General features: G+C 38.8%; 1 protein-coding gene across 2 annotated transcripts in view; it reads right to left on the bottom strand.

Annotated features, from left to right (window-relative positions):
- CSMD1 (CUB and Sushi multiple domains 1) overlaps window positions 1-25,981 on the bottom strand; it is a 2,032,824-nt gene that overhangs the window by 1,670,334 nt on the left and 336,509 nt on the right. For both annotated transcript variants that reach the window (XM_055289255.2, XM_055289263.2), the window contains exon 2: window positions 9,422-9,638. In XM_055289255.2, coding sequence (XP_055145230.2) covers window positions 9,422-9,638 — 217 coding nt within the window. The remainder of the gene's footprint in view (window positions 1-9,421; window positions 9,639-25,981) is intronic.

Below are 25,981 nucleotides of genomic sequence, written 5' to 3'. Positions count from 1 at the left end.
GTGTGTGCGTGTGTGTGTATATACACATACACAGTACCAATTTGCAACTGAATAATTTTTAAAAATTTTCTTGCATGTTTTCAAAATTTTCTTATAGTTCTAAAAGTGCATCTTATAAATTAAGGAAACTAATTCTTGGTCTTTCATACCTATTGTAAATATTTTAACTTGTCATTTGCCTTTTCAGTGTTAAGTTTTAGGAAGCCCAATTTTTCACTCATATATATATATATATATATATATATATATATATATATATATATACTTATATGGGTGTGTACATAAATATACACAGCATCAATATATACACACACATAAAAGTATCCACACACACATAGAGAGACATAGCATAGGCATAAAAATAGATATAATTCAGCATAAGAATTTGAAGGACAGGAAACACACACAGGAAAAAGAAAATGTAAAAAAAAAAAATGTTCTCCTCACACGTGGCCTGCCAGGGACACTAAAATTGCCCACTTTTTCTGGATTAAGGCAGTATTTTTACCTTGGTTAAAATTACACTGGCTGATGGGAAGTGCTCTATGAGCCCTCAGGTGAGTTAGACACCCCTCTATGAGCCTCCCATAGCCCCTACTGAAATCAGGACAACATGTTAAAACTATATCTAGATCAGGAATCTCTGAGCTCCCATCATCATCTAGAAATTCATTGATGGTGTTTTATTATGAGTTATTACACATCTTTTATTAAAAGAGAATAAAACCTTAGAAGAAATTGGACACTCTGATACTGTTTATTCTTAAATGAAAAATATATGTGAGAGATCTTGTCAGATCCGCAAATAAAATCTCATTGTTTTAAATGGTAATTTGTATTGTAGAGATAGTATAATTTACTTAACTAGTGATAGTTATCGATAGTCTACATTTATATACTTAGACAGCCTTGAATTTTCAAACATTATCAAAATGAAACAAAAAGAATTCCTTTACATATATTTTGTCATATTTGAATGTACATTTGTAGAATACATTCTTAGCTAGAATTTCTGAATAAAAATGTTTGTACTTTATTTTGAGAAAAATTTCAAGATGTCTATACAAAAATGTTGCAGCAATTTAATATCCTACCAAGAAGACACGAAAATGTATTTTCAATACCCTCAAAAACTCTGTTACTAAAATGTTAGGGTGTGCCCTTTCAGAATGGTGAGCTATTACACTGCATTGTTTTAACTTTGTTTGAATATACTGACACAAATGTATCGTATTTGGACTCCTTATGTATATTTCACCTGCTTTTCAACTGAAGGATTATTTAAAATTTTCTCGTAGCTATAGAAGTGCATCTTATAAATTAAGAAAAACAACTGTCTTTCATACTATTAGAAATATTTTAACTTGTCACTTGCCTTTTGAATGTTAACTTTCAGGATGTCCAATTTTTCACTCCGTTTTATATATGATTTCTAAACTATGTGTTCTGCCTAGAAAGACACTCAGACAATATTTTAACATTTTAATTTTCCATATTAATATTTACATTGGTTATCTGACATATTTATTTTGCTACAAACAGCAAAGACTAGATTTACTATTTTATAAAATAGTGTCAACACTCAGATTTTCATGACAAAATATGAAAATATCTCTGTCTGCTAATAGTGGTATACTGCAAACTATGTGGCTGTCTGCTTGTTCTTCTGTTCCCTTAGTGTAAATCTGAATGCTGTTCCTTCGTCTTTAACTTTATAAGAGAAATATCCCAGGAAGCTCCTTCTCTCTAGCCAACAGTAATATTCCAATACTTTTTCACACACCTGTATTTATGAATGCCTAAAAGACTTCTCTGCCCATATTAATATGGTTTTGCTGCTTAAAAAAAAAAGCCAAGGTATGGAAGGGAACCATCCATTTTTAGCTACCATGAAACACACCACCACAGCACGAGGAGGTAGTGGTCAGAATTCACATGCCTGTGAAAAGTTCCTTATAGTATTGCAAACATAATTATTATCTCTCTTACGTGTTTTCTTATTTTATCACTAGAATTTCTAATTACTAGTCATTTTATCCTTTTTCTTAAATAAGAGCATAGCACACGCACATGCACACACACACACTCACAGTTGTTGTCAACTAAGTCTGCATATTAATATCACTTAGGGAAGGACACAATCAGGTATATCCATGATTAGACCCCAATCTCACCCTTCAATCTCCGAATTAATTGGTCTTCTCCTTCTCTCTAGACAACAGCAAATAGTCAAAAACAAAACAAAAACACAACAAACTCAAACTTAACCAATAGTGATTGAGCTTACCTAGGGGTCACTAATTTAAAGCATATGTTTACAAGGGCAATTTGAAAGATACATTGAGGAAAATTACATCTTATTTCATCATCCTAAAATCTGTAGGTAGAATAGCAAAAAAATTACATAATTATGGCAACGTTATAGCTTTATCTGAGCGGACCGAACGCCTCTGCTGTCCACCTCTGGTGCCCTCACTAAAGTACAATAACCTGTTGAACGAGGTTTCTAAGAATTAATGGGTTTCTGTGATCTGTCATCTGTGCTCCAGCTAAGAAGTAACCTCTGTGTGACAAGCTGTCCCACTGCAACTTCCCTGGAACTATCCAGGCCCTGGTTCTGGGATCCTCCCTCAAGCTGTGCTGGTCGTATTTGCTGGTCACTGTCTCAGTCCTCACTGCACGGCTGCCCCAGTGCCATCGATAAGATTTCAAGACATGTGCGGTGTTCATATGAGGCTGGTGTCCCTATAAAAGTTTGACAGGGGCAGGCTGGGCGCGGTGGCTCACGCCTGTAATCCCAGCACTTTGGGAGGCTGAGGCGGGCGGATAACGAGGTCAGGAGATCGAGACCATCCTGGCTAACACAATGAAACCCCGTCTCTACTAAAAATAAAAGAAAATTAGCCGGGCGAGGTGGCAGGCGCCTGTAGTCCCAGCTACAAGGGAGGCTGAGGCAGGAGAATGGCGTGAACCTGGCAGGCGGAGCTTGCAGTGAGCCGAGATCGCGCCACTGCACTCCAGCCTGGGTGACAGAGCGAGACTCCATCTCAAAAAAAAAAAAAAAAAAAAAAAAAAGTTTGACAGGGGCTTCATCCTGTGATTATCAGAGTCTTAACCAGATACTAGTCACCAGCCAAGCTAAAAATAAAATGAAGGCCAGGTGCGGTGGCTCACGCCTGTAATCCCAGCACTTCGGGAGGCCAAGGTGGGTGGATCACGAGGTCAGGAGTTCGAGACCAGCCTGGCCAATATGGTGAAACCCTGTCTCTATTAAAAAATACAAAAATTAGCCAGGAGTGATGGCATGTGCCTGTAGTCCCAGCTACTTGGGAGGCTGAGGCAGGAGAATCGCTGGAACCTGGGAGGCAGAGGTTGCAATGATCTGAGATCCTGCCACCACACTCCAGCCTGGGCAACAGAGCGAGACTCAGGCTCAAAAAAATAAATAAATACAATGATACCTTGTTTTTTTTGTTTTGTTTTGTTTTTTTATCAGCCCATTGATCTGCGAATGGCTCCCTTAGGACCTTGTAGCAACTATGGAGACAGAAAAGCAGAATCTAGGCCATGCTAGGTCTCTAGTCTAATATGATCCTCACGTAATTGAGACGCTTTCTTTAGCCCTTATACGTCCCTAAGTTCTAAATATCACCAGATATATTTCATGTTAGGTAGGTTTTGTCACGGTGTGTAACCTAACTATTCACAATAAAATGGTTTTTAAAAATATTTAATGCATTCAAAAGCATTATTACAGTTTAAGAAAATTGGAAAACCTATTCTATTTTAACAATACTTATTCATGATTTTCTGATTTTAATGGCCCTATCACATTCACCTCTAACCTCTTCATTATCAGCATTGCAGAAAATTAGGGGTAATCTTGCTAAAGTTAGAAAGAGCGAGAACTCGAGATAAATGCCAAAGCTATTTCTTTAGGCCTTGTATTTTACAATAATCATGAAATAATATATCCTGATTTTCTATATTGAGTGGTAAAATCTCCCTTCATAGATTCGCCTTTATTCACTTTCTGACTTTCTAAGGAGTTTCTCTTAGACCTTTGATATAATAATTGTATCACAGTTGGAAATTTATGTCAACCTCAATTGTTTTCTGATTTGGGACAATTAATAAAACTTCAAATTTAGAAAACATGTACCAATTATCAGTCACCACATGGGATGGTTGACTCACGTTCATTTAGGAGAGAGTTATATTAAGTGACGTTGGGTTCTGTGCACAGTGGCAGTGATGAGTTGCCCTGAATCGGGAATACTGTAATTCAAAATTGCTCCACGAACACTTATTGATGATATGAAAGTCAAGATATCTTCCAGCACTTTGGGAGACCGAGGCGGGTAGATCACCTGAGGTCAGGAGTTCTAGACCAGTCTGGCCAACATGGTGAAACCCCGTCTCTACTAAAAATAGAAAAAATTAGCCAGGTGTGGTGGTGCGTGCCTGTAATCCCAGCTACTCAGGAGGCTGAGACAGGAGAATTGCTTGAACCCGTGAGGCAGAGGTTGCAGTGAGCCAAGATCGCACCATTGCACTCCAGCCTGGGTGACAAGAGCCAAACTCCATCTTGGGGGAGGGGGCTGGGGGGGCGGGAGGGAATGTCGAGACATCCGTAATCCCAGGAGAAGACACATTCAGGGCACATTTCTTGGCCTCAGAGGATTATGTTCTATTAGACATCTGAATGTACAGAGATATACAAGCCCAAGCCCCAGTGGGAGGTAACTTCAGGGCAGGTGTGAGTTCAAAGGAACACAAGCTTCCAAGTGTAGTCGGTGGCCAGTGTTACAGGAGTTGATGCACACACAGAAAACGTATGTGGGCTGTTGTTTGGAATGCCTAGGGAAGATTTCCTGAAATGAATATAACGTGCATGGGTTTTGAAAGATGCATACTATTCACACCCATAGAGGGAGAGGCCGGGAATAAGAGGGTGTTATTCTCTAGCAAGATCAGGTCAAGGAGTAACCCATAGATCTGTGCAACTGAACAAGGAAACTTTTCAGGGGACAAACGGGAGGGACTGAAGGCCAGAATGCAGTTTGGAGTCCGATTATCGATTTTTTTGAATTTCAGGGTCATGGGTACTAGAACTGTTTATGTTGCCGGAGATAGAAGCCAGGGGTAGGACAGCAGCAGATGTGTCAGTGTTCCCGAGAGGGGAGCCTGGGGCAGGAAAGGATCATGCATTGGTCTACCTGGAAGCTCAGGACAGCCTGTGCCAGGACAGGAGCCTTTGTAGGAACATTTACTATGAGGATCAAAACAGGTTGTGGTTAATGGAAAGATGGTTTTTTTTGTTTGCTTTTTTTTTTTTTTTTTTCTTTTTTTTTTGACGGAGTCTCCCTCTGTCGCCCAGGCTGGAGTGCAGTGGTTTAATCTCGGCTCACTACAACCTCTGCCTCCCGGGTTCATGCCATTCTCCTGCCTCAGCTTCCCAAGTAGCTGGGACTACAAGCGCCCGCCACCACGCCCGGCTAATTTTTTGTAATTTTAGTAGAGACGGAGTTTCACCGTGTTAGCCAGGGTGGCCTCGATTTCCTGACCTCGTGATCCTCCCCCCTTGACCTCCCAAAGTGCTGGGATTAAAGGCGTGAGCCACCGTGCCAGGCCTACTTGTTTTTTCTTTTTTGTTTTGTTTGAGATGAAGTCTACCCCTGTCACCCAGGCTGTAGTGCAGTGGCACGATCTGTGCTCAACGCAACCTCTACTTCCCAGGTTCAAGTGATTCTCCTGCCTCAGTCTCCCGAGTAGCTAGACTTACAGATGCCTGCCACCATGTCCAGCTAAATTTTTTGTATTTTTAGTAGAGACAGGGTTTCACCCTATAGGCCAGGCTGGTCTCCAACTCCTGACCTCAGGTGATCCACCCGCCTTAGCCTCTCAAAGTGCTGGGATTACAGGCATGAGCCAGTCCAAAGATGTTAAAAAATAAGCATATTTGGATTTGCTGACTACTTGGTTGGACCCTTGGTGGAGACTCAGAATCAAGAGGAAGTGCAGAGTCAATAAAGATCCACTGTTTAAAACAGCAACCACCTGACAGCTCATAAAAACAACGAAGAGCTGCTTTAATTCTAAATAACGCAAAGATCAGATTTTTCGTTCTGAATTTTGAGTCCAAATTTCTTCCTTGTGCTTACCAAGAGAGGTCTCATTTCAGCTCTCAATATCCACATCATTAAAATTTAATTTATTGATGGGGGCACAAATCATATATGTTTTGTTGGTGTGTTTGTACTAAAGAAATAATCCAAGATGATAATATAAATGGTATATTAATTTTTTAACTCTAAATATTTTACATATATATATAAAACTATATTTCTGACTAAAGTTCCAGTTACAATGTAAGCATCAATAATTCTAAACTACATATTCTGTTTTGTCAGTTGGGGATTAAACCTGCCTCTTTAGTTTATTTAGGAAAAAAAAATTACAGTGGTTGTGTGAAAGAAATTTCTTGATACTAAAAATGCTCAAGTCGTTTAACACAACAACTGTTTTTGTATTTTAGTTAATGCACATTTTAAACTTCTAAAAATAGCTTTTGTGCAATAAAACAACAACACACCAAGACAACTCTAAGTAATAACTTTTGTGACATCTCAGTTGATCAGCTGCTCCTACATCACTCCTCCCACGAAAGTACCCTTCCTTTGAATTCTAGAGCTGCCTTAAGTGTTGCTAGTTAATTGCGTTTGAGAAACAAATAACTGTTTCAAGGTATAATGGGAAACGAATAGCATTAGAGTGCTCCCTTTCCCGATTAATTAGAATTTGCTACTATTTATAACTACTTTTCCCATCAACTCATCCTGAATGTTGAAAGAGAAAACACCTCCTCATGTGTTTTCCGCAGCAACATTCCCATTCCAATTTCACATCTCTATTTATTTCACATTTTATAATAGTAGAGACCCATAACACTCAGTAATCATTGGGTGTTTTTCCGATTTGTATTACAGTACCCTAAACGGTTCCCAAAGAAATCACCCGGCACCCCTCGAACGTCTCCTCAAAATGGCATTCTACACATGCGGACAGGAGGAAGAAATATAAAATGGAGTATCAAGATGAAAGCAACGTCCTAACTCTAAGGACCAGAAACAAGCAGAAATACGACATATATTTCTTTATTTCAAACAAAAAATGTCGGTAACTGAGTGATTCATATGAACCCAAGTACTCTCTTTCTTATCAACCTCCCTGGCTTCCTCTACCAAGCAGAACTCATCAAGTGAAAGAAAAAAAATTAGTGTTGTACATATAACTCACCAATAAAGCTCTCTGAGGCACAGATATCAATTTAAGTACTGTTCACTGAAACTCCAAAATGAAATATGTTTCTAATTGTTGTAACTTAATATTTCCACTGTTGATCCTGTTATAATATTGAAGATAGTAAGAATGTTGTTTTATGTTTATTAACATAAAATGATCACAATATTACCATAAGAGATAATACATTATTGAAATACATACCTGTCAGTCAAATTAATATTAAGACAGGTTTTCTATATGTGAAAGAACTCGAGTAAATAAAAATATTGAGAGAAAGAAAATGGAAATATTTTTAAGAGTGCATACTTTTAACAAGCATTTTTTAATGGAAAGGTAAAGTCAGAATTTTAATGTAGAGTCACACACATTGGCATTTGAATAAAATGGATTGTCTAATTCTTTTTTCTATAACTCTGCAGTTTTTATTTACAATTATAATATACTACTATACCCTAGTAGCATGAATAATTGAGAATAAAAACGTAACAAACATTTAAATAGCATAAATTATTTAAGAAAGCCTACATCAAATTAGCAAGTATTGTATATGTAGATACTTTGTTCAAATACTCACATGTAAGACCGTAAATGTAATAAAAGGCGAGAGGAAAGCTTACCTAACTAGTTCAGAAAAGAGACGGCCATTCTACAGTGTATGAAAGGTAAAAATGCTTCTAAAAACAGATAACAGATATTGTAGATGACTCAGAAAAAAACTAAGTATTTGAAAATGGGTGAAAAAAATGCAAATGAAATAAATTTGAAAATATATTAATGCAAATATTTTATATTTAACGTATTAGTTATGTAGTATATATTGACATATTATAAACTAGATGTACACACAAAATTGTGTTTTGTATAGAGATTTTTTCTCATCCCATAAAATAACAAATGAAGCATATGATTTTGTGGGTATTACTGTTGGCATTAACATCAGTAATCTATATAAGCTCATCAATTTTGTTAAGAAAATCTGATATCTTTGGAAGGGATATTCCTTCTTCCTTTGCCAAATTGAAAACAAAATTAGATACAGTTGTACAGGTATAATTTTTTCTTGTTGACAATTGAGAAAATATAATTTAAAATCATCCCAGGAAATGTTTTGCTTTATTCATTGTTAAAACTATAGATCAAAAGAGAAAACCAATTATGAATAGACTGTACCATTATTTTCTAAACCACAAGTTCTCCCAAGAATGCAATAGTCCTGAATGTTCTTACCTCACCCACCTCCTATGTTCTTTCACTGAATATATTCTCTGACAACATAACGGTTCATTTTGTTCTGATTAGCTGAATTGTACTCAAGCATTTATCTTTGTTCTTTTTCTCTCAAACTCACAGTTGCTTAAAAACAATGGTGTACTATAATTTTATTTAAATTACCTTGACAACTCTGTTTCACAGATCTTGAACAATCTGGTATCTATAAACGAAGTCAGTGATAACTTTCAATAAAAAGTTAAATTTTTAAGTATAGAAATAGTATGCACAATTTGCCACAAGTTGATAGTCTTCAAGTTTTCTGTATAGTAACTGTATTTTTCTTTTCTGAAAAGGAGAGGTGAAGCCAGCTGGACTTCCTGCATTGAGCGGGGACTTGGAGAACTTTTCTGTCTTACAAGAGAATTGTAAAATGCACCAATCAACACTCTGTAAAACACACCAATCAGCGCTCTGTAAAATGCACCAATCAGCGCTCTATAAAACACACCAATCAGCAGGATCCTAAAAGTAGCCAATCACAGGGAGGATTGAAAAAAGGGCATTCTGATAGGACAGAAATGGAACATGGGAGGGGACAAGTAAGGGCATAAAAGCAGCCCAACGAGCTGAGCTCCCCTTCCGTGCTTGGAAACATTGTTCTTTTGCTGTTTGCAATAAACCTTGCTACAGCTGACTCTTTGTTTCCCTGCCATCTTTAAGAGCTCGAAAACTCACCCCAAAGGTCTGTGGCTTCATTCTTGAAGTCAGCAAGGCCATGAACCCACCGGAAGGAACCAACTCCGGACACAATAATAAAATTTAAATATTAATTTCAACTAGATTTCAGAATCTGCGTATTCAAACAGTGCTAACGAAACTATAATATAAAAAGTTGACAGCTTACCTCACTTTTAAATTCCCTTGTTGAGGCTGTCCATCGTAAACTGATAAAATATCAAAATCTTCTTCAAGAGCAAAGGTATGGAAGGACAACTGTATCCTGTTGCGCTCGCCCGTGATGATGATCCAGGTGCAGTTGGCATAGTTCGGATACCCGTGAGGAAACCCTGGGCTCTCGATGGTGCCATTGGGACCCTGGACTAAGCCTCCACAGTTTTGACCTGGAACAGAAAACACACACACAAAAAGCATATTATTCTGGCCATCTTTAATCTGTGACTTAAAAAATTTCTAAACACTTTCATCAATTTTTGTAACATTTTATAATTCTTGCACAAATATTGAAGGATAAATCGTAAGTGTTCTGCAGTGCTGAAAGATAGAGAACAACAACAAATTAAAAGGAAAGAAAATATGCAACATTTGGTAACCCCTATTAGAAGTTTAGGGAAATTCTTTTTCCTGTAATTTTTAAGTACAGCCTCATCAATATCAAATTTCAGTTCATGGGGAACATATTTGGTGCCAACTAGTAGCATGCTTAAAGCACTCGACCCCAAATTCTTTGTTGCTAGAAACTAAGTTAGAGAAAAATGAACATTATAAAACTATATATATACACACCTGTTCACATAGCCACGTAACGGCAATATGCGGTAATAAGAATAGTTAGAAAAAAACATGGTGAATATGCCAGTGATTGATCTGTGCCTGTACTGGCAAATGTCTTACTGGGCAGAAGAATAACACATGCGTAAAGGAAGCTTATCAAGTTGAAAATAAAAGGCATAAAACAAGAGAAGTTAAATGACGCTCAAATGAAAGAGCAGCTCAGCAAAATGAGGACTGTAACAACATCCTTCCTATTGCTGTCTACCCGTTCACACAGGCAGGACTTAGGAGGTGGAGGAGAAAGGAAGGTGCACCACAAAATGAAGGGACCAATTAAAGAAAAGGCTCGGAGTTCCAATGAGCAGTAAGTGATTTAGCCGTCCCTAAGCAGGACTGCAGGACATCCCACGTTTTACTCAGCCCTCACATAAGAACCTCCCTTTGGCAGGTGGAATTGGGATTACCCTGGGGGTTTAGGATTGACACGACAATGAGAAATGATGAGGGCTGAAGGGCAACTGAGTGCCAGAAAGCCACCTTCAAGCTACTGAGCAGAGTCTGAGGAACTGATTTCATTCTGCCTCTGCCTCCGAAGATTTTGTGTTACTGATTCTTTTTTTTTTTTTTTTTTTTTTTTATTATACTTTAGGGTTTTAGGGTACATGTGTACAATGTGCAGGTTTGTTACATATGTATCCATGTGCCATGTTGATTTCCTGCACCCATTAACTCGTCACTTGGCATTAGGTGTATCTCCTAATGCTGTCCCTCCCCCCTCCCCCCACCCCACAACAGTCCCCGGAGCGTGATGTTCCCCTTCCTGTGTCCATGAGTTCTCATTGTTCAATTCCCACCTATGAGTGAGAACTGATTCTAACAGAGCACTTCTCAGGCGATTCCCAGACTCCTGGAGCAGTTCCAAAGAACAGAACCCTTGAGTAAATTGCAGGCCCCAGGCTTCCTGCGAGAACCAAGCGCTGAAAGAACAGCTCTGGGAGATTAGTAACAGCTGCACACCTGACCCACCTATTCTATTTTTTTTACCACTAGACAAACCGAAATGCCTGCCCTCTCAACCTCACCACTGCATTTCATTTCTGCTACTCCTGATCTTCATCCACCTACTTTGCACGGTGATTCCCTACTTGCCTGTTTCAGCCCTTCCCCTTCACACGTTACTTACCACATACAAGCTTTCCGTGCTATGCTCATTTGGTCCCTGTGGTTGTTAATTTTTTTTTTTTTTTTTTTTTTTTTTTTTTTTGGTCTGTTCAGTTACCTGTAACAGTCTGCCCGTGATGGCCATGCCTGGGCCAAATCAACGGAAGCAAGAGGAGCAAAAGCTGAGAACGGGGCAGACAGATCGTTGGAAGTGTGTTATGAGCATAGTCTGCTCATGTAGCCTGTAACTATTACTGTCCTGTAATGGAACAGGACAACCCTCTCAGATCCTTCCAGCATTTCGTTCGTCTGAGGTTAGTTGTCAAGTAGCTCACAAAAAATGTCTATGTTTCTCACCTTCTTAATACACCCATTTCCCACTAACGTGCTTTAAATGTATTTAAATGTTTTGACACTAAAAATATTGAGAAAGTTTTGAAGGGACCTGGGTGTATTCAGATTGTGGCATGTAGTGTAAGTATTTGAATACGAGTATTATCTCGGCTTTTATTGTTAAAGTACAAACAGAAAATTATTTTCAACTGCATTTTATACTTAAAAAGTATTTTACAACAGTAGACCTCAGTGAGCTCAAATCGTTCACAGTAATATTATCAAATGCTTCTAGGAGCTGGCTGAACCTTAATAAAAAGATTTAATGAAAGGGATTTATGAGTTTAAAACCAGAGAACTAATAAGAAGCCCATTTTCCACTAAATTTAAGTCTAACAATAACACTGTAACAAGTAAATATTAAAGCTGTGGGTTTTGAAAGGTCTTTAAAGAAAACAGCTTTTCTGCTTTACGAGTAATTCTTGCCTAACAGTAAATCAAAAAAAGTGAAGACTTGATTATAAACTGGAAAAAAGAAAAATCAGTTCAACAGAAAAACGTCAACTGGAAAGTAGTTACTATTATAGACTCATTAGGTTGAATCAGATTAACAGATATTAAGATTTCCTCAAGGAATAACATTTAGGCTGCATTTAGGGTACCAATCACTACAGTGCATCTTGCTCAATGAGTCACATTTGATCCATTCATTGACATTCCATAGCCCCGGTTAGAAATTTTGGGAACTGCTCAAAGGTTCTTAGCAGAGTGAATATCATCCTTGGCTGTACAGTGTAAACAACCAAGAAGTTTTTAAGGTATCTATGCCTAAGATAGAATCGGATGTATTTGGTCTGCAGCTTAATACTGCATCTTATTATAAAGCCACAGTAATTAAGACAGTGTTTGATTGGTGTAAGCCTAGATAAATAGCCAGTGGAACAGAATAGAAAGCCATAACACCCACAGAGATATAGAATCTAGATTTAAAGCTAATATGGTACTCCTCTTCTCTCTTGGATTTTAGACTCGAATGGGCCCTTGCCTGCTATAGAATAGGCACAAATATTCTATACATGTTTTCTTTTTAAACGATGTACACCTAAGCTTGATGTAAATGATGTCCTTAAGTACAGCTTCAAACAAGTGGATTAATTTAATTGAATATTTTTAATGGGCAAACTTTTAAATGCTACACACAATCATATTTCCACATGTTGTTTAATGTGAATCCCTTGTAAGTACCTGTGTAATTTGTATTTCCTCAGGGCAATAAAATAATCTGCAGTTTCTGTGATGATTGTAATGTTTCAGTTAAAATTAAGTTGTTATTTTACAGGGATTGAAACCTTAATTATTGCTTAAAAAAAAAAAAAAGTCTAATGGTCTTCTTCCTCCATAAACTGATACTGGAAGTCACCTTGAAATAAAATATCAATATCAATGGCAATATCCATGGTAAAAAAAGAAGTATATATGTATGTGTATATTTTTCCCAGTGATATTGAAGTTTGATTTCAATTTCATATATATATATGAACACACTTTGTGATGTATAATTTGGTATGCATGCAATTACACATATACAAAAATAGACATCTGTAATTGCATGGATACCAAAATACACATCACAGAGAAACACACATGAAACATGTGCATAGAGATGTTTTGTCTGCTATAATTCAAACAAACTTCCAAGAGAAAACCTGAACACATGCCATAATTTTAAGCAACTGGAATCTATATCATCTGGCACTGAAATAATAACATACGAAACATCTGGCGCCTATTTAAAGTAATCAGCAGAATGTTAGATATAGAAGAATCACAGAGTTAATTTTTTTGCAGATTTCTACTCCTTAGATAAGTCCTTAATATCACAACCTTACATACACAGAGTTAACTTCAGTCATTTTTAAATTCTGTCTCATACTGTTGGACTGAGGTTTTGTTTTCAAATGACATTTTCACATATGATCTTTGTTGGCCATCTAAGTAACCACACATCATGATTTTACAAGGATGGAAGAACAAGCGAAAATGAAGTAAGTTGTCCAAAGTCTTCGGGGAATGAATCAAGATCTTCTCACACCAAAGCCTAGAACCGTCCCGCCAGACCCAGTTACATCTCCACGAACAAACACAGCAGACAACCCAGTACATTACAGACCTCAAGTATGGTGATCAAATCATAACATATATCACAATAAATGCCTTAGATTACAAAATAAAACGGTGAGTAAATACAGACATTTGGAAAATCTAGATATGTAGGGACTCTAACCTCTGCCCTTCTTTAAAACTAATCAATGCCCATTGAAGGAAAAAAAGTGAAAGTATTAAGTAGCATTTAGAAATATAAACATCACCCGTAGTGTGATTACTGAAGATAATTATTGGTAACATTTTGCTGAACACTTTTCTAATCTACACTTAATGTTGCCATACTACCTGGCATGTAAGGTGTGAAGTTTGGATTTGTATTAAATACTTGCGAGTCCTGCAGGAACCAGTAAGAACTGACCTAGGAAATGTCTTGCTTTGGAGGTGACCTGGTCAGCCTGTAGGTGCTACTCTCTATCCTGTGAAGGTCCAGGTCTGCAAGATGGGCAACTGCTCGGCAAGGAGCCTACAGGACGACTTGCCCTGGGCCCCAGAGAGCCATGGAGTTGATGGTTGGTTATACAGCAGCGCCCCTCTTGGAGGCCGGAAAACACATTCCAGTAAAGGCAGGGCTTACTGTGTCCTAGAACAATTTTCTACTTTGAAAGCCTGTCTCAGAAGCACACAGCTTAGAAAAAGGCCTCGTGCCCTCATCATTTCTGAGATGAACTAACCCCTCCACTCTGAACGCCCCCCACAGTCGGTTGGCTCCTCTCCTGGGCTCCTGCTCAGTAATTTGTGCTGCTGTATAGCAGTGGCACATACTTCTCCTACAAGAAGGTAGCAGCTGAGATGATTCGTCTGTGATCCAAACTGATTCACTGTGAGCATTTGAGGAGTGAAGGTGTCATAAACAAACACCTTCCTAGATTCTACACCTGGATGAAACCGCACTGTTTCTCTCAATCCTGGGCAGGGTGGCCATTCTCAGAAAGTAGTAGAGGTGGGCATAATATTTAAAAACTGGTGTGCCAAATATGTTGTACTACCTCATTTAATTCGTGCACAGCTTTTGAAGTGGGCTGTGGCTTAGCCTTTGCTTTGCTAGCTGGGAAAATAATTACTTGGATAATGCTTTATGATGAGGGAATGGTGTTGCTATTCAAAACCTCTGTCTGAGAGCAAATGTTTGGCCATCAGAGATATTTTGACACGTAATTGGGTTTAGGGACTTAGAAAGATGTGGACTCTACTGTTCCGTCTGTGGAGATAGCCGTGCAGGGAAATGATACTCTATAGTAAATTCTACAAACAAGGAAAGGAGTCATTTGAGAAATGATGGACAGAGCCGTGGAGGAACAGTCTGGAGATGAAAAGGCTTGGGAATGTATAATTGTCTCTGACTCTCGGGCCTGATATCATTTGAAAGAGTATATAGATTTGTGTGTAAATAGAGTCCAAGCAGAATCTGTATTCTCATCTGAACAGTATGTCTCATTGCAGATAAACATCAAAAACAGCCTTTGTGGTTTTTATCCTGTTTGCAACAAGCCCAGATCACCACACTGGCTCCTTTTTAAAACAACATCATTGGTGGAAAAATAAACCTTACATGTTTATTACACTCAGCGACAGTGTCGACCCTTTTACTATATCCATTTTGTGAAAATGACAATTGATGGCTTTCATGTCTATATAAATTACTGTGTAAATGAGAATTTGATTACTTTCTGACAGGCAGATCTTTGACCTCCAAAGCATCTTTCATTTTTGACATTTTTGTGGTCAAATGACATTGTACACCTGTTGGCTTTTCTGCAAGACTAAACATTGCCTTACTGCTACTGGATGTAGCTATCATGCAACTCTCAAGTAAAAAATATATATAAAAATAATAATAATATAAAATAAAATGCCCCATTGTGACCTTCAATGAACTTTTTCTTTAAGAGCTGAGGAGTGTGACAGACTTCTAAGTGGCTCTGGAATTTGAAAAAGTGAGAGGCCTCTGATTTCGATGAAGGAAGCGGAAGTTTCCCTGATCAGATAAGCACTCTTTGAAACGGTAAACAAATCAAATATTCATTAAATTCTGCATTGTCTTCTACAGTTTCGTGGGTTATTCCAGGATCTGCATTATGGGGAAAATAATTAATTGTGGAAGGACCACAACTTAAAGTGCCCTTCTGGGGACTTCGATTAAGGGTTTTCAAAATTCAACTCTTCAGGCATTTTGCAGGAACACCATGCCCTGCAGGAAGCTTTGAAAGCGTGGTGATTCTCAGAGCACCCGGAGCGACTGACATCAGCCACGCTCACTCAGGGCCTTAGGGTACTCGGGTGGGTTTTAATCCCAAACACTTATGGGACATTACTCACTACATGAGCAAAGAAGAAAAGTAAAAAAGCCAGAGGCAGCTTGCCTGAAAGAGAGCCAACGAATCGGTTTCTCACTGTGGAATCTTTGCCCATCAGCAAGGCCTTGAAGGGCGCTCTTACAGTGAAAATGAACCAGGAGTACCCGGTTTCTATCGCTCCAAAAGGAAAAGGGAGGTTTTCACTGGTGTCACTTCTTTCCCTTCCTTGAACACACCATGCTTGTTCCCATCCCAGGCCCTTTGCACATGTGCGTCCAGCTGCCTGAAATGAGCTTTGCCCAAATTTTTTCATCTAAGCTTTGCCCATATTTTTTCATTGAGACCTCATGCAGGTCTCAATACAGTATAGTCCTTCCAGACACTCACATCTCAATCAGCAACACCCTTCCAACATTACATGCTACCCTTCACCCCCCCCCCCCTTTTTTTTTGAGACAGAGTCTCTCTCTGTCGCCAGGCTAGAGTGCAGTGACGCTATCTTAGCTCCCTGCAACCTCCACCTCCCAGGTTCAAGCAATCCTCCCGCCTCACCCTCCAGAATAGATGGGATTACAGGCATGCACTACCACACCTGACTAATATTTGTATTTTTAGTAGGGACAGGGTTTCACCATGTTGGCCAGGCTGGTCACAAACTTCTGACCTCAGGTGATGGGCTCACCTCAGCCTCCCAAAGTACTGGGATTACAGCTGTGAGCCACCATGCCTGGGTCCTAAACTATTTTATTCCCTTACAGCATTTATAACTTTGTGGACATATCCTATTTAATTGCTTACTCATTGATGATCTGTTTCTATACTAAAATGTAAACCTTCCAAGAGTGAAGATAATGATTGGCTTGTTTATATGCCCATTTCTAGAATACTGGCTGCTACTTGACATTCAATTGTTAAAGCCTGTGGGTGAGTTTGGGTGCATGTGTGGGAGGTAGAGGTGGTGGGACAAATTAAATCTATATGCGCACTCATAGGGAAGCAAGGAAAGCAGCGGTACTTGAAAGAATTATAAATCTATATTCTGGTTAGTGATTACTTAAAACATTAGGATGCAGGTGATATTTTAATTCTCAAAGCAGAGTTGCTATTATCTCAATCCTGTTCAGCAGCCTGATTGGCAGAGGCTCCTTAGACTAAATATTCCCTGCCTTATTTATGGGAAGTTAATTTTTCCCCTACATGCTGTTCCTATGGACATCGGCATCTCTGCTTTTTCCTTCTAGACAGGGGTCATCATTCCGGGCAAGGCAAGGCTGCCATGAGTTAGAACTGGAACCTCATGGATATGACGTCAATGTTGTTCCCTTTGCTATTGCCCCCAGGGGAGGCAGCTTTAGTTAACTCCAGCACTGTAACATTTTCACCTACTGAGAAACTATTCCATTAATGGTAATAAAGTCATTCAACGTCTACCCACTCTGAAAAGACAAATTGCCAAGACAGCAGGCATAGTGCAGGGGCAAAAAAAAAAAACAAAACAAAACTGGGCTTCGGATCAAACAAATCTAAAATGTGATTAATTTCCAGCATGGAGCATTAAGCATTGAACGTGTTGCCTCACAGATGTGAGCCCCAGTTTCCACAGGTGCGGGGTGAGGAGGTTGCCCATTGCAAAGTAATTGTAGACTGGTGAAAAGGCATGTTGAAGGTAGGAAGCAGGGGTAGACACAGGAAAGAAAAAAGATGATTATTGTCATTTTTACAAAGGAATATTTAGCTAGAGGGCCTCCTAATTGCAAGAGAATTTTATGTGAAAGATGATGAGTGGGATTTGCCCTGTGCCTGCCTTTATCCTGTTGTCCTTTAGATTCTAGGACACATTATTTTTCACAGGGAGCCTTCATGGCACCCCATGCTTGCACGTGCTCCTCCGCTCACAATATTTTACTTAAAATATGGGGATTTCAAGGCCATGTAACATGACTTTAGAGATTCTGAGTGATACAGTCGGTTATATTGCTAAGCCAATCAAATCAAAACAAAACAACAAGCACTGTTTTATTCATGATTCCCAGATCTCACATCAATGTTTTGGAAATAAACGATTTTTTTGCCTGAAACAGGTGGCAATCTAAACCTGAGCCTTTGCTTCAGAGACTTCGAGTTTGTATTTCAATCATGCAAGTTATTCTGAAGTCAATGACACTCTTCTATGGAAACATACCACACATTGCCAGTGGAGAGAATTCTCTTCCTCTATACATGGTAGAACTAATCTTTTTATTATATTTGTTTTTTTCTTAGAACTAATAATTAGTTGTATGTCAGATATTTATTTATCTCTTAATGAAACTCCCAGTGATGACACATCATCTTGGGTCAGTAGGATTGAGTTGTTCCCTACATTTGCTTTAAAAAATGAGGAAAAAACAGGTGCTGGCGAGGATGTGGAGAAATAGGAACACTTTTACACTGTTGGTGGGACTATAAACTAGTTCAACCATTGTGGAAGTCAGTGTGGCGATTCCTCAGGGATCTAGAACTAGAAATACCATTTGACCCAGCCATCCCATTACTGGGTATATACCCAAAGGATTATAAATCATGCTGCTATAAAGACACATGCACACGTTTGTTCATTGCAGCACTATTCACAATAGCAAAGAGTTGGAACCAACCCAAATGTCCAACAACGATAGACTGGATTAAGAAAATGTGGCACATATACACCATGGAATACTATGAAGCCATAAAAAATGATGAGTTCATGTCCTTTGTAGGGACATGGATGAAGCTTGAATCCATTATTCTCAGCAAACTATCACAAGGACAAACAACCAAACACCACATGTTCTCACTCATAGGTGGGAATTGAACAGTGAAAACACATGGACACAGGAAGGGGAACATCACACACTGGGGACTGTTGTGGGGTGGGGGGAGGGGGGAGGGATAGCACCAGGAGATATATCTAATGCTAAATGAAGAGTTAATGGGTGCAGCACACCAACATGGCACATGTATACATATGTAACAAACCTGCACGTTGTGCACATGTACCTTAAAACTTAAAGTATAATTTAAAAAAAAGAAAAAAAAAAGAAAAAGAAATCGTGCTAAGTATTACTCTTGCTTTAATACGGGAGAAGCCAGAAGATCCAGTGTCTCTAGGTTGTGGCAGTAAATGAATGTAGTAAAATGTTTCCCTAAGTAGTGCATTTAAAATCTGAGATGTTAATTGATGTGGTTTAATTGGGATACTATAGGATTGATTCAGCATTACTCACTAAAAAAGGTATAAAACTACCAGTTGCTTGATTCCTGGGTGTTTGGATATACAAATTATTTCTGTGTAGATATACGAGTGCCATAGTTCTGTCTTTCCTCAACAATGGAGAATGATTTCTGGGTCAAGAAGGCATATTTTAAAGTTCTATTACTATGCTCTATTTTAATGCTTAGTAGAGTTTACCTCCAAAGAGAAATTGAAATGTTAAAAAGTCATACTAAAACCCCTAGATCTATGATTACACCTGAAGCTTGAAGCTAATACAAGCTCCCTGAGAGGACAGACAGTAAAGAAGAATAAAATGAGAGTTTTTTGTTATGAAATTTATACACATATGGAGACCTGAATTATGACAAATTATGATTCAGCATTACTCACTAAAAAAGGTATAAAACTACCAGTTCCCTGATTCCTGGGTGTTCAGATATACAAATTATTTCTGTGTAGATAAACGAGTGCCACAGTTGTCTTTCCTCAACAATGAAGAAAGATTTCTGGGTCAACAAGGCATATTTAAAAATTGTAATACTATGCTCTATTTTAATGCTTAGCAGAGTTTACCTCCAAAGAGAAGTCGAAATGTTAAAAAGTCATACTAAAACCCCTAGATCTATGATTATACCTGAAGCTTGAAGCTAATACAAGCCGTCTGAGAGGACAGACAGTAAAGAAGAATACAATGAGGGTTTTTGGTTATGAAAATTATACAGATATGGAGACCTGAATTATAACAAATTATGAGCAGATTTTTTAACCTCATCAAAATTGGTAAACACATTTTTAAAATGAGATATAAGTGTCCAACACATTTTCTCTCTCCCGGGGTATGGACCCAGTCATAGACTAACAGCCAAGGTGCCGACATGGCCCTCCTCTAGTCCATCCAAAGTGAGGCCAAGATGGCAGCAAAGTCAATTCTTAAGGGGTGTTTTATCAGTTTAATATGAAGTAATTGATCTCCAGCAAGCTAAATTTAAATGTATAAAAATCACAAATGGGTTCATATCCATCTCTTTGGACAAATAGGCCACTAGGCCATAGGTAACTTCCAGAGTGTTTCTGGTGCCAGTTTGCTGTTTCTTTAATTTCTTCTAAAAAAAAAACCAGGATACACGTGCAGAAACTGCAGGCTTGTTACATAGGTATACACGTCCATGGTGGTCTGTTACATAGATTCGCGTGTGCCATGGTGGTTTGTTACATAGGTATGCGTGTGCCACGCTGGTTTGTTACATAGGTATGCATGTGCCATGGTTGTCTGCTCCACCTATTGACCCGTCCTGTCAGTTCCCTCCCCTCACCCCCCACCCCCCAACAGGCCCTGGTGTGTGTTGTCCCCTCTCTGTATCCATGTGTTCTCATTGTTCAACTCCCACTTGTAAGTGAGAATGTGTGGTGTTTGGTTTTCTATTCCTGTGTTAGTTTGCTGAGGATGAAGCTTCCAGCTTCATCCATGTCCCTGCAAAGGACATGATCTCATTCCTTTTTTACAGCTGCATAGTACTCCATGGTGTATACGTACTGGATTTTCTTTTTCCAGACTATCACCGATGGGCATTTGGGTTGGTTCCAAGTCTTTGCTATTGAAAATAGTACTGCAGTAAACATACATGGGCATGTGTCTTTATAGTAGAATGATTTATATTCCTTTGGGTATATACCCAGTAATGGGATTGCTGGTCAAATGGTATTACTGGTTCTAGATCCTTGAGGAATCGCTACATGTCTTCCTCAGTTGTTGTACTAATTTCCATTCCCACCAACAGTGGAAAAGTGTTTCTAATTCTCCACAGCCTCACAAGCATCTATTGTTTTCTTACTTTTTAATAATTGCCATTCTGACTGGCATGAGATGGCATCTCACTGTGGTTTTGATTTGCATTTCTCTAATTATCAGTGATGTTGAGCTTTCTTTCCTATGTTTGTTGGTCACATAAATGTCTTCTTTTGAGAAGTGTCTGTTCAGATCCTTTGCCCACTTTTTGATGGGGTTGTTTTTTCTTGCTAATTTCTTGTAGTTTGTTGTTTATCTTGTTCCTACTACCCTACCTGCGAGTCACTTCGGACATAATGACACGATCCACATTCTCTGTGATCTACAGGATTGTCTGTCACGAAGTGGCCCCAATGGTGCCTCAGCCATGAGTCTTGGGGCTCAGTTCACGCCACAATGGCATGAAATAGATCTTCCTCACACACACGCACCACACGTGCATGTACACACACACACACACACACACGTGCATGTACACACACACACACACACACACACACACACACACGCCTTTCTCCCTGTCTTAGGGAAATGATGTTATAACTTATATTTGAGTTTAGTGTCTATCTGCACAAAAAATGTGATTTTTTGCACAGTGGCTGCATGGATAAAATCATGAGGCATATCATCATTTACATTGCTCATTTCACAGACAACCATGTTTCATCTTTTAGGGGATTTTTGACATTTACAATTGTGCTTTTCCTAAGCGTCTTTGTGAATTTAGGAAGAGAATTTGTGGGGATGAGGGCCACTCCATTATGTTGGAGTTGAGACGTCAGATGCTGGCTGATTCCACCCCACCTCTTGTCCGGTAACTGTGTGTTAATAGTTGGTCAGGAGGTATGCACACCCACGACAGTAACAACATCACAAGGGATAACAGTGTGCTTCTGCATATACCTACATCAATTTCAGTCTGCAATGAATCCAGCACTTCCTTCATACTGGTGTCTAGTATCCTAGAGCCCTGGAGTAGTGCCTTCCATAAACATATCTACACTTCAGTTACATATTCTCTTTGGCCAAGAAACTCTTCTTGTAGGCTTCAATTGGTATATTTGCCAAGGTGCTCGAATTCAGTCAGTCATCATTGATGCACCTGTCATTATTTGATCTAATCTTCTCAAGAAGATAGTAATGCTCTACACTGGCAGCCAGGAAGGCAGATACATTTATTATAATCTACTGACTGCTATATTCCAAGTGCCAAGCACAGTGCCCAGTGCACAGTAAACATTTGGTCTATGGAAGCAAGGGAGCTGGAGTGACTGTTGTACCTATAAGGGATCTTATTCCTACCTACAGTAATGACTGTGAATATTGATAGAATACCTATTATAAGACAAATAGTTTCCATATTTTAATCATCACAAATGATCTTGAAAGATAGGCATTATCATTCCTATTTCACTGATGAGAAAAACTAAAGACTTTCAGTGATTTTTCCAAAGCCACATATACAAGCAAAGAAACAAGGGGTGTAAACCCACATTCGTAGGACTTCAACCCCCGTGCTCACGCTATTCTGACACAATTTAGAAATGATACAGTATTTTTTCTGTCATTTTCTGAAAAGAATGTGTCTACAAATTCCACTACAAAAGCAAAGGCCAATTTTTGAATTTTTAGAACTCTTCTGCTCCTCTTTATAAGAAGCCATGAAACTACATTAATTGGAAAAAAATTAATTGTTTTTTGTGTGTCTGAGCCGAAGGCTAAATTCTGTTTCTCTGTCTCTATTTGTGTGGGCATTTCAGAAAGTAATAATGATGTTTATCTATACAGTTTTATTTCATAAGTAACTATTCTGACCTGATACTGCTATATGAGTTATGCCTTTAACGAATAAAAGAGGTTTGGGATTTCAATAATATTTGCAGGCGTATGATTGGGGGCACCATGTGTTGATGCACAGGTTGTGCACTGCACAACTCCACAGAGTGTCATTCACACAGATGACACAGCTGCCTTGAACATAAGATTGTTGAGAACTTGATTGATATTAGAATTTCTCACGTCTGGGATGAGATAGCTTTACGTGTGAATATGAACAAGAGACCAAATAGTCATAAAAATAACGATGAAAACAAAAGCTCCCTTAATGGATTTGCCGCTGTGATTGATCTTCAGCTAAATTTCTACATCCAGTTTTATGGCCTTTCAACTTTTAACTTGCTCCTAAGCTGTGGGCAACAAACCAAAGCCCTGGCTTCTGCCTCTTATTTTAGCTTGGTTTTGTGATGTTTCCGAAGAAACAATGCATGATATTGAAATTCCATGGAGGATTCAGATTTGCTGTACAAAGTATTTTGGCAAAAAGGAAGTGACAGTCTTTCAAGTCTGTGGCCTTCAGTTTAAAAAAAAAAAAAGATGCAGCTTGTAGTTGATTCTGTGTGTGATTTTATTTTACTGATTTCTAATTAGAGATTTCAGAGCAGAAAATATATATTTTTTTTTACTATTTAAGCATGGTTATTCAGTTTCATCTAGATTCTATTCTTCTTTATTTTACCTAAGTTTTGCTTCCAAGGTTGTAGAGCAGAAAGGAGAAAAATAGCTTGTTGCCTAGATAAAGCATGTGAACAGAAGTGTTGATCTATTTGGCAGGATAATACTGATCTTATTTGCCTTGCTTTAACCATTACAAATGAACCAGAAGCTTGTACTCATAAGTTAAATATTTATAACAAGAAGAAATATGGACTTAAAGACAAGGGACCATTTGCAATGTTCACTGATCAAAGCTGTACAAAGGATCAAAACTTTTAGATCTAGTGCAGATGTCTCAGGAAATATAACATGATGCCAAGCGAATGGCAGCAACAAGCTGAGGCTAAAATGAGTACGATAGTTTCAAATGAGAAAAAAAATCAAATTATTGTACCAAATTCCCTAATATCAGATGTCTATGAACTTAAGAAGATCAAATCCCTGGCAAAAAGCAAGAGGACCATTTTATAAATAAGAAAAAGCATTTGTTTAATGATCAAATGTTAAAGATTTGGTATTTCCAGAAAAAAGTGTTCACAAAAATCAACCTCTAACAGTGTTGAATATTCAAGTAGATCAAGTCAAGCAGTGCATTCCTCCACTGCTGGGCTGTTTCTCGGGTGTTCAGCCAGCATCATTTCTAATTTTTTTCACTGTAGCTTGATTACAGTCATGTACTGGTGGGGGGAGGAACTGAACAAACACAAGTGGATCACAGAAGAAAAATTAAAGTTTACTGGTTTCCCTAATCAGAGTCATAATTTACTATTTTACCTAAGAACTCAACTATTCCTTAATATCCAGCTGTAAAATGAGGTCCACATGGTTAATATTCTCATAAGATTCTTACACATCTTCTGGGAAAATTCTATTTCAATTTCTGCCAGGTATATGATGATATTCTGTCATTATTATTTCAACATGACACTCTAATTCACACATGTCTTTAGATTTCCATGCACATACCTACTCGCTATCTGTATTGAATGGGCAAGCTGTATGATTACTAGGGGGCACCTAATTTGATTTACTGAATCAAACAGAGAGCTCATGGGAATTAAAGGACTCCTGTCTTCTAAAGAAACCTCGCCTGCAAGTTAGGGACAGACATTAGATTATCTTTCATATGCTAGGATGATTTAGAGACCTGATAGGGAGAACTTTAACTCAACCCTCTGGGTCTAGCTCCCTAAGTATAATGAAAGGAGACTCAATTAGAAAAATCTCTAAGCCTCAAGTTTCCTCTAAGATACGTATAAGCCATGATAGAGTCAGGAAGAACTTGAATTGTCAAATCTTTAACACAATTTTTTCCAATTAAATTAATAATAAAGGAGATTAGGAGAGGCAGAGGAAGCACCAATAAATTCTATTCCCAATTATAAAGCATTGAGGGATTGCATTAAATAGGAGTCTTCAAAAGAACCATAAAAATCAAAGGATGGGGTTGGGGAAAATGATGTCAGAATAGAAATTCAGTCTCATTTATACTTCGAGACCAGGAATAACTGTGAAGACACATTTGACATTTCTCGTTAGTCTAAAATATTAGCATTAGTGAAGATCTTTTGAAACAAACATATGAGACTTCCATTCTGACTTTTTGTCTGTTTCATTCCGCTTTGGGAGGAAGTGGGAATTTCCATTTAAAGAGACAAGCAGGGTCACTGCATACAGCCTACCAGAAACAACCACTATGCTGAGCCTCCCGAGACAGATTCGCCCCATGTGGTGGCTGCACCTGTGATCCAAGCTACTCAGGAGGTTGAGGCAGGAGAATCGCTTGAACCCGGGAGGTGGAGGTTGCAGTGGGCCGAGATCAAGCCATTGCACTCCAGCCTGGTGACAGGGCAAGACTCCGTCTCAAAAAAAAAAAAAGACAGATTCGCCACAGCTTCAGCCATCACGGCAATCCCAAGCACAGTGACAAGCTCTAGAGCAGCAGTCTCCAGGCTTTTTGGCACCAGGGCGATTTTGTGGAAGACAATTTTTCCATGAAGGGTGTGTAGATGGTTTTGAGGTGTTAGATTCTGATAAAGAGCACACCAACTAGATCCCTCGTGGGCACAGTTCACAATAGGGTTCGTGCTCCTATGAGAATCTAATGCTGCTGCTGATGTGGCCGGGTGGAGTTCAGCTGGTAATGTCAGTGACAGGGAGGGGCTGTAAATACAAGCAAAGCTTCCCTTGCTCACCTGCTGCTCACCGCCTTCTGTGTGGTCTGGTTCCCAACATGCCACAGACCTGTACTGGTCTGCAGTCCAGGGCTTGGGCACCCCTGGTCTAGAGGACGTGTTTACGAGAGACAGAGCTCCTTGTCTCTTTCTCAGCCACAGATTCAGCCCATTTAGTAAAACTTTACAAAGCAGGCTCTCAGGTGTTGAATGATCTGACTAGTCACAGCAGGAGGCAATTTTAGAGATAAAGCAAATGACTTCTTATCCATACAAATCTGGCTCCTATAAAGGAGCAACTGGATCCACA

This window comes from Symphalangus syndactylus, chromosome 1, assembly GCF_028878055.3.
Source record: "Symphalangus syndactylus isolate Jambi chromosome 1, NHGRI_mSymSyn1-v2.1_pri, whole genome shotgun sequence".
Taxonomy (NCBI): domain Eukaryota; kingdom Metazoa; phylum Chordata; class Mammalia; order Primates; family Hylobatidae; genus Symphalangus; species Symphalangus syndactylus.
This window is presented reverse-complemented; position numbering and strand designations above follow the sequence as displayed.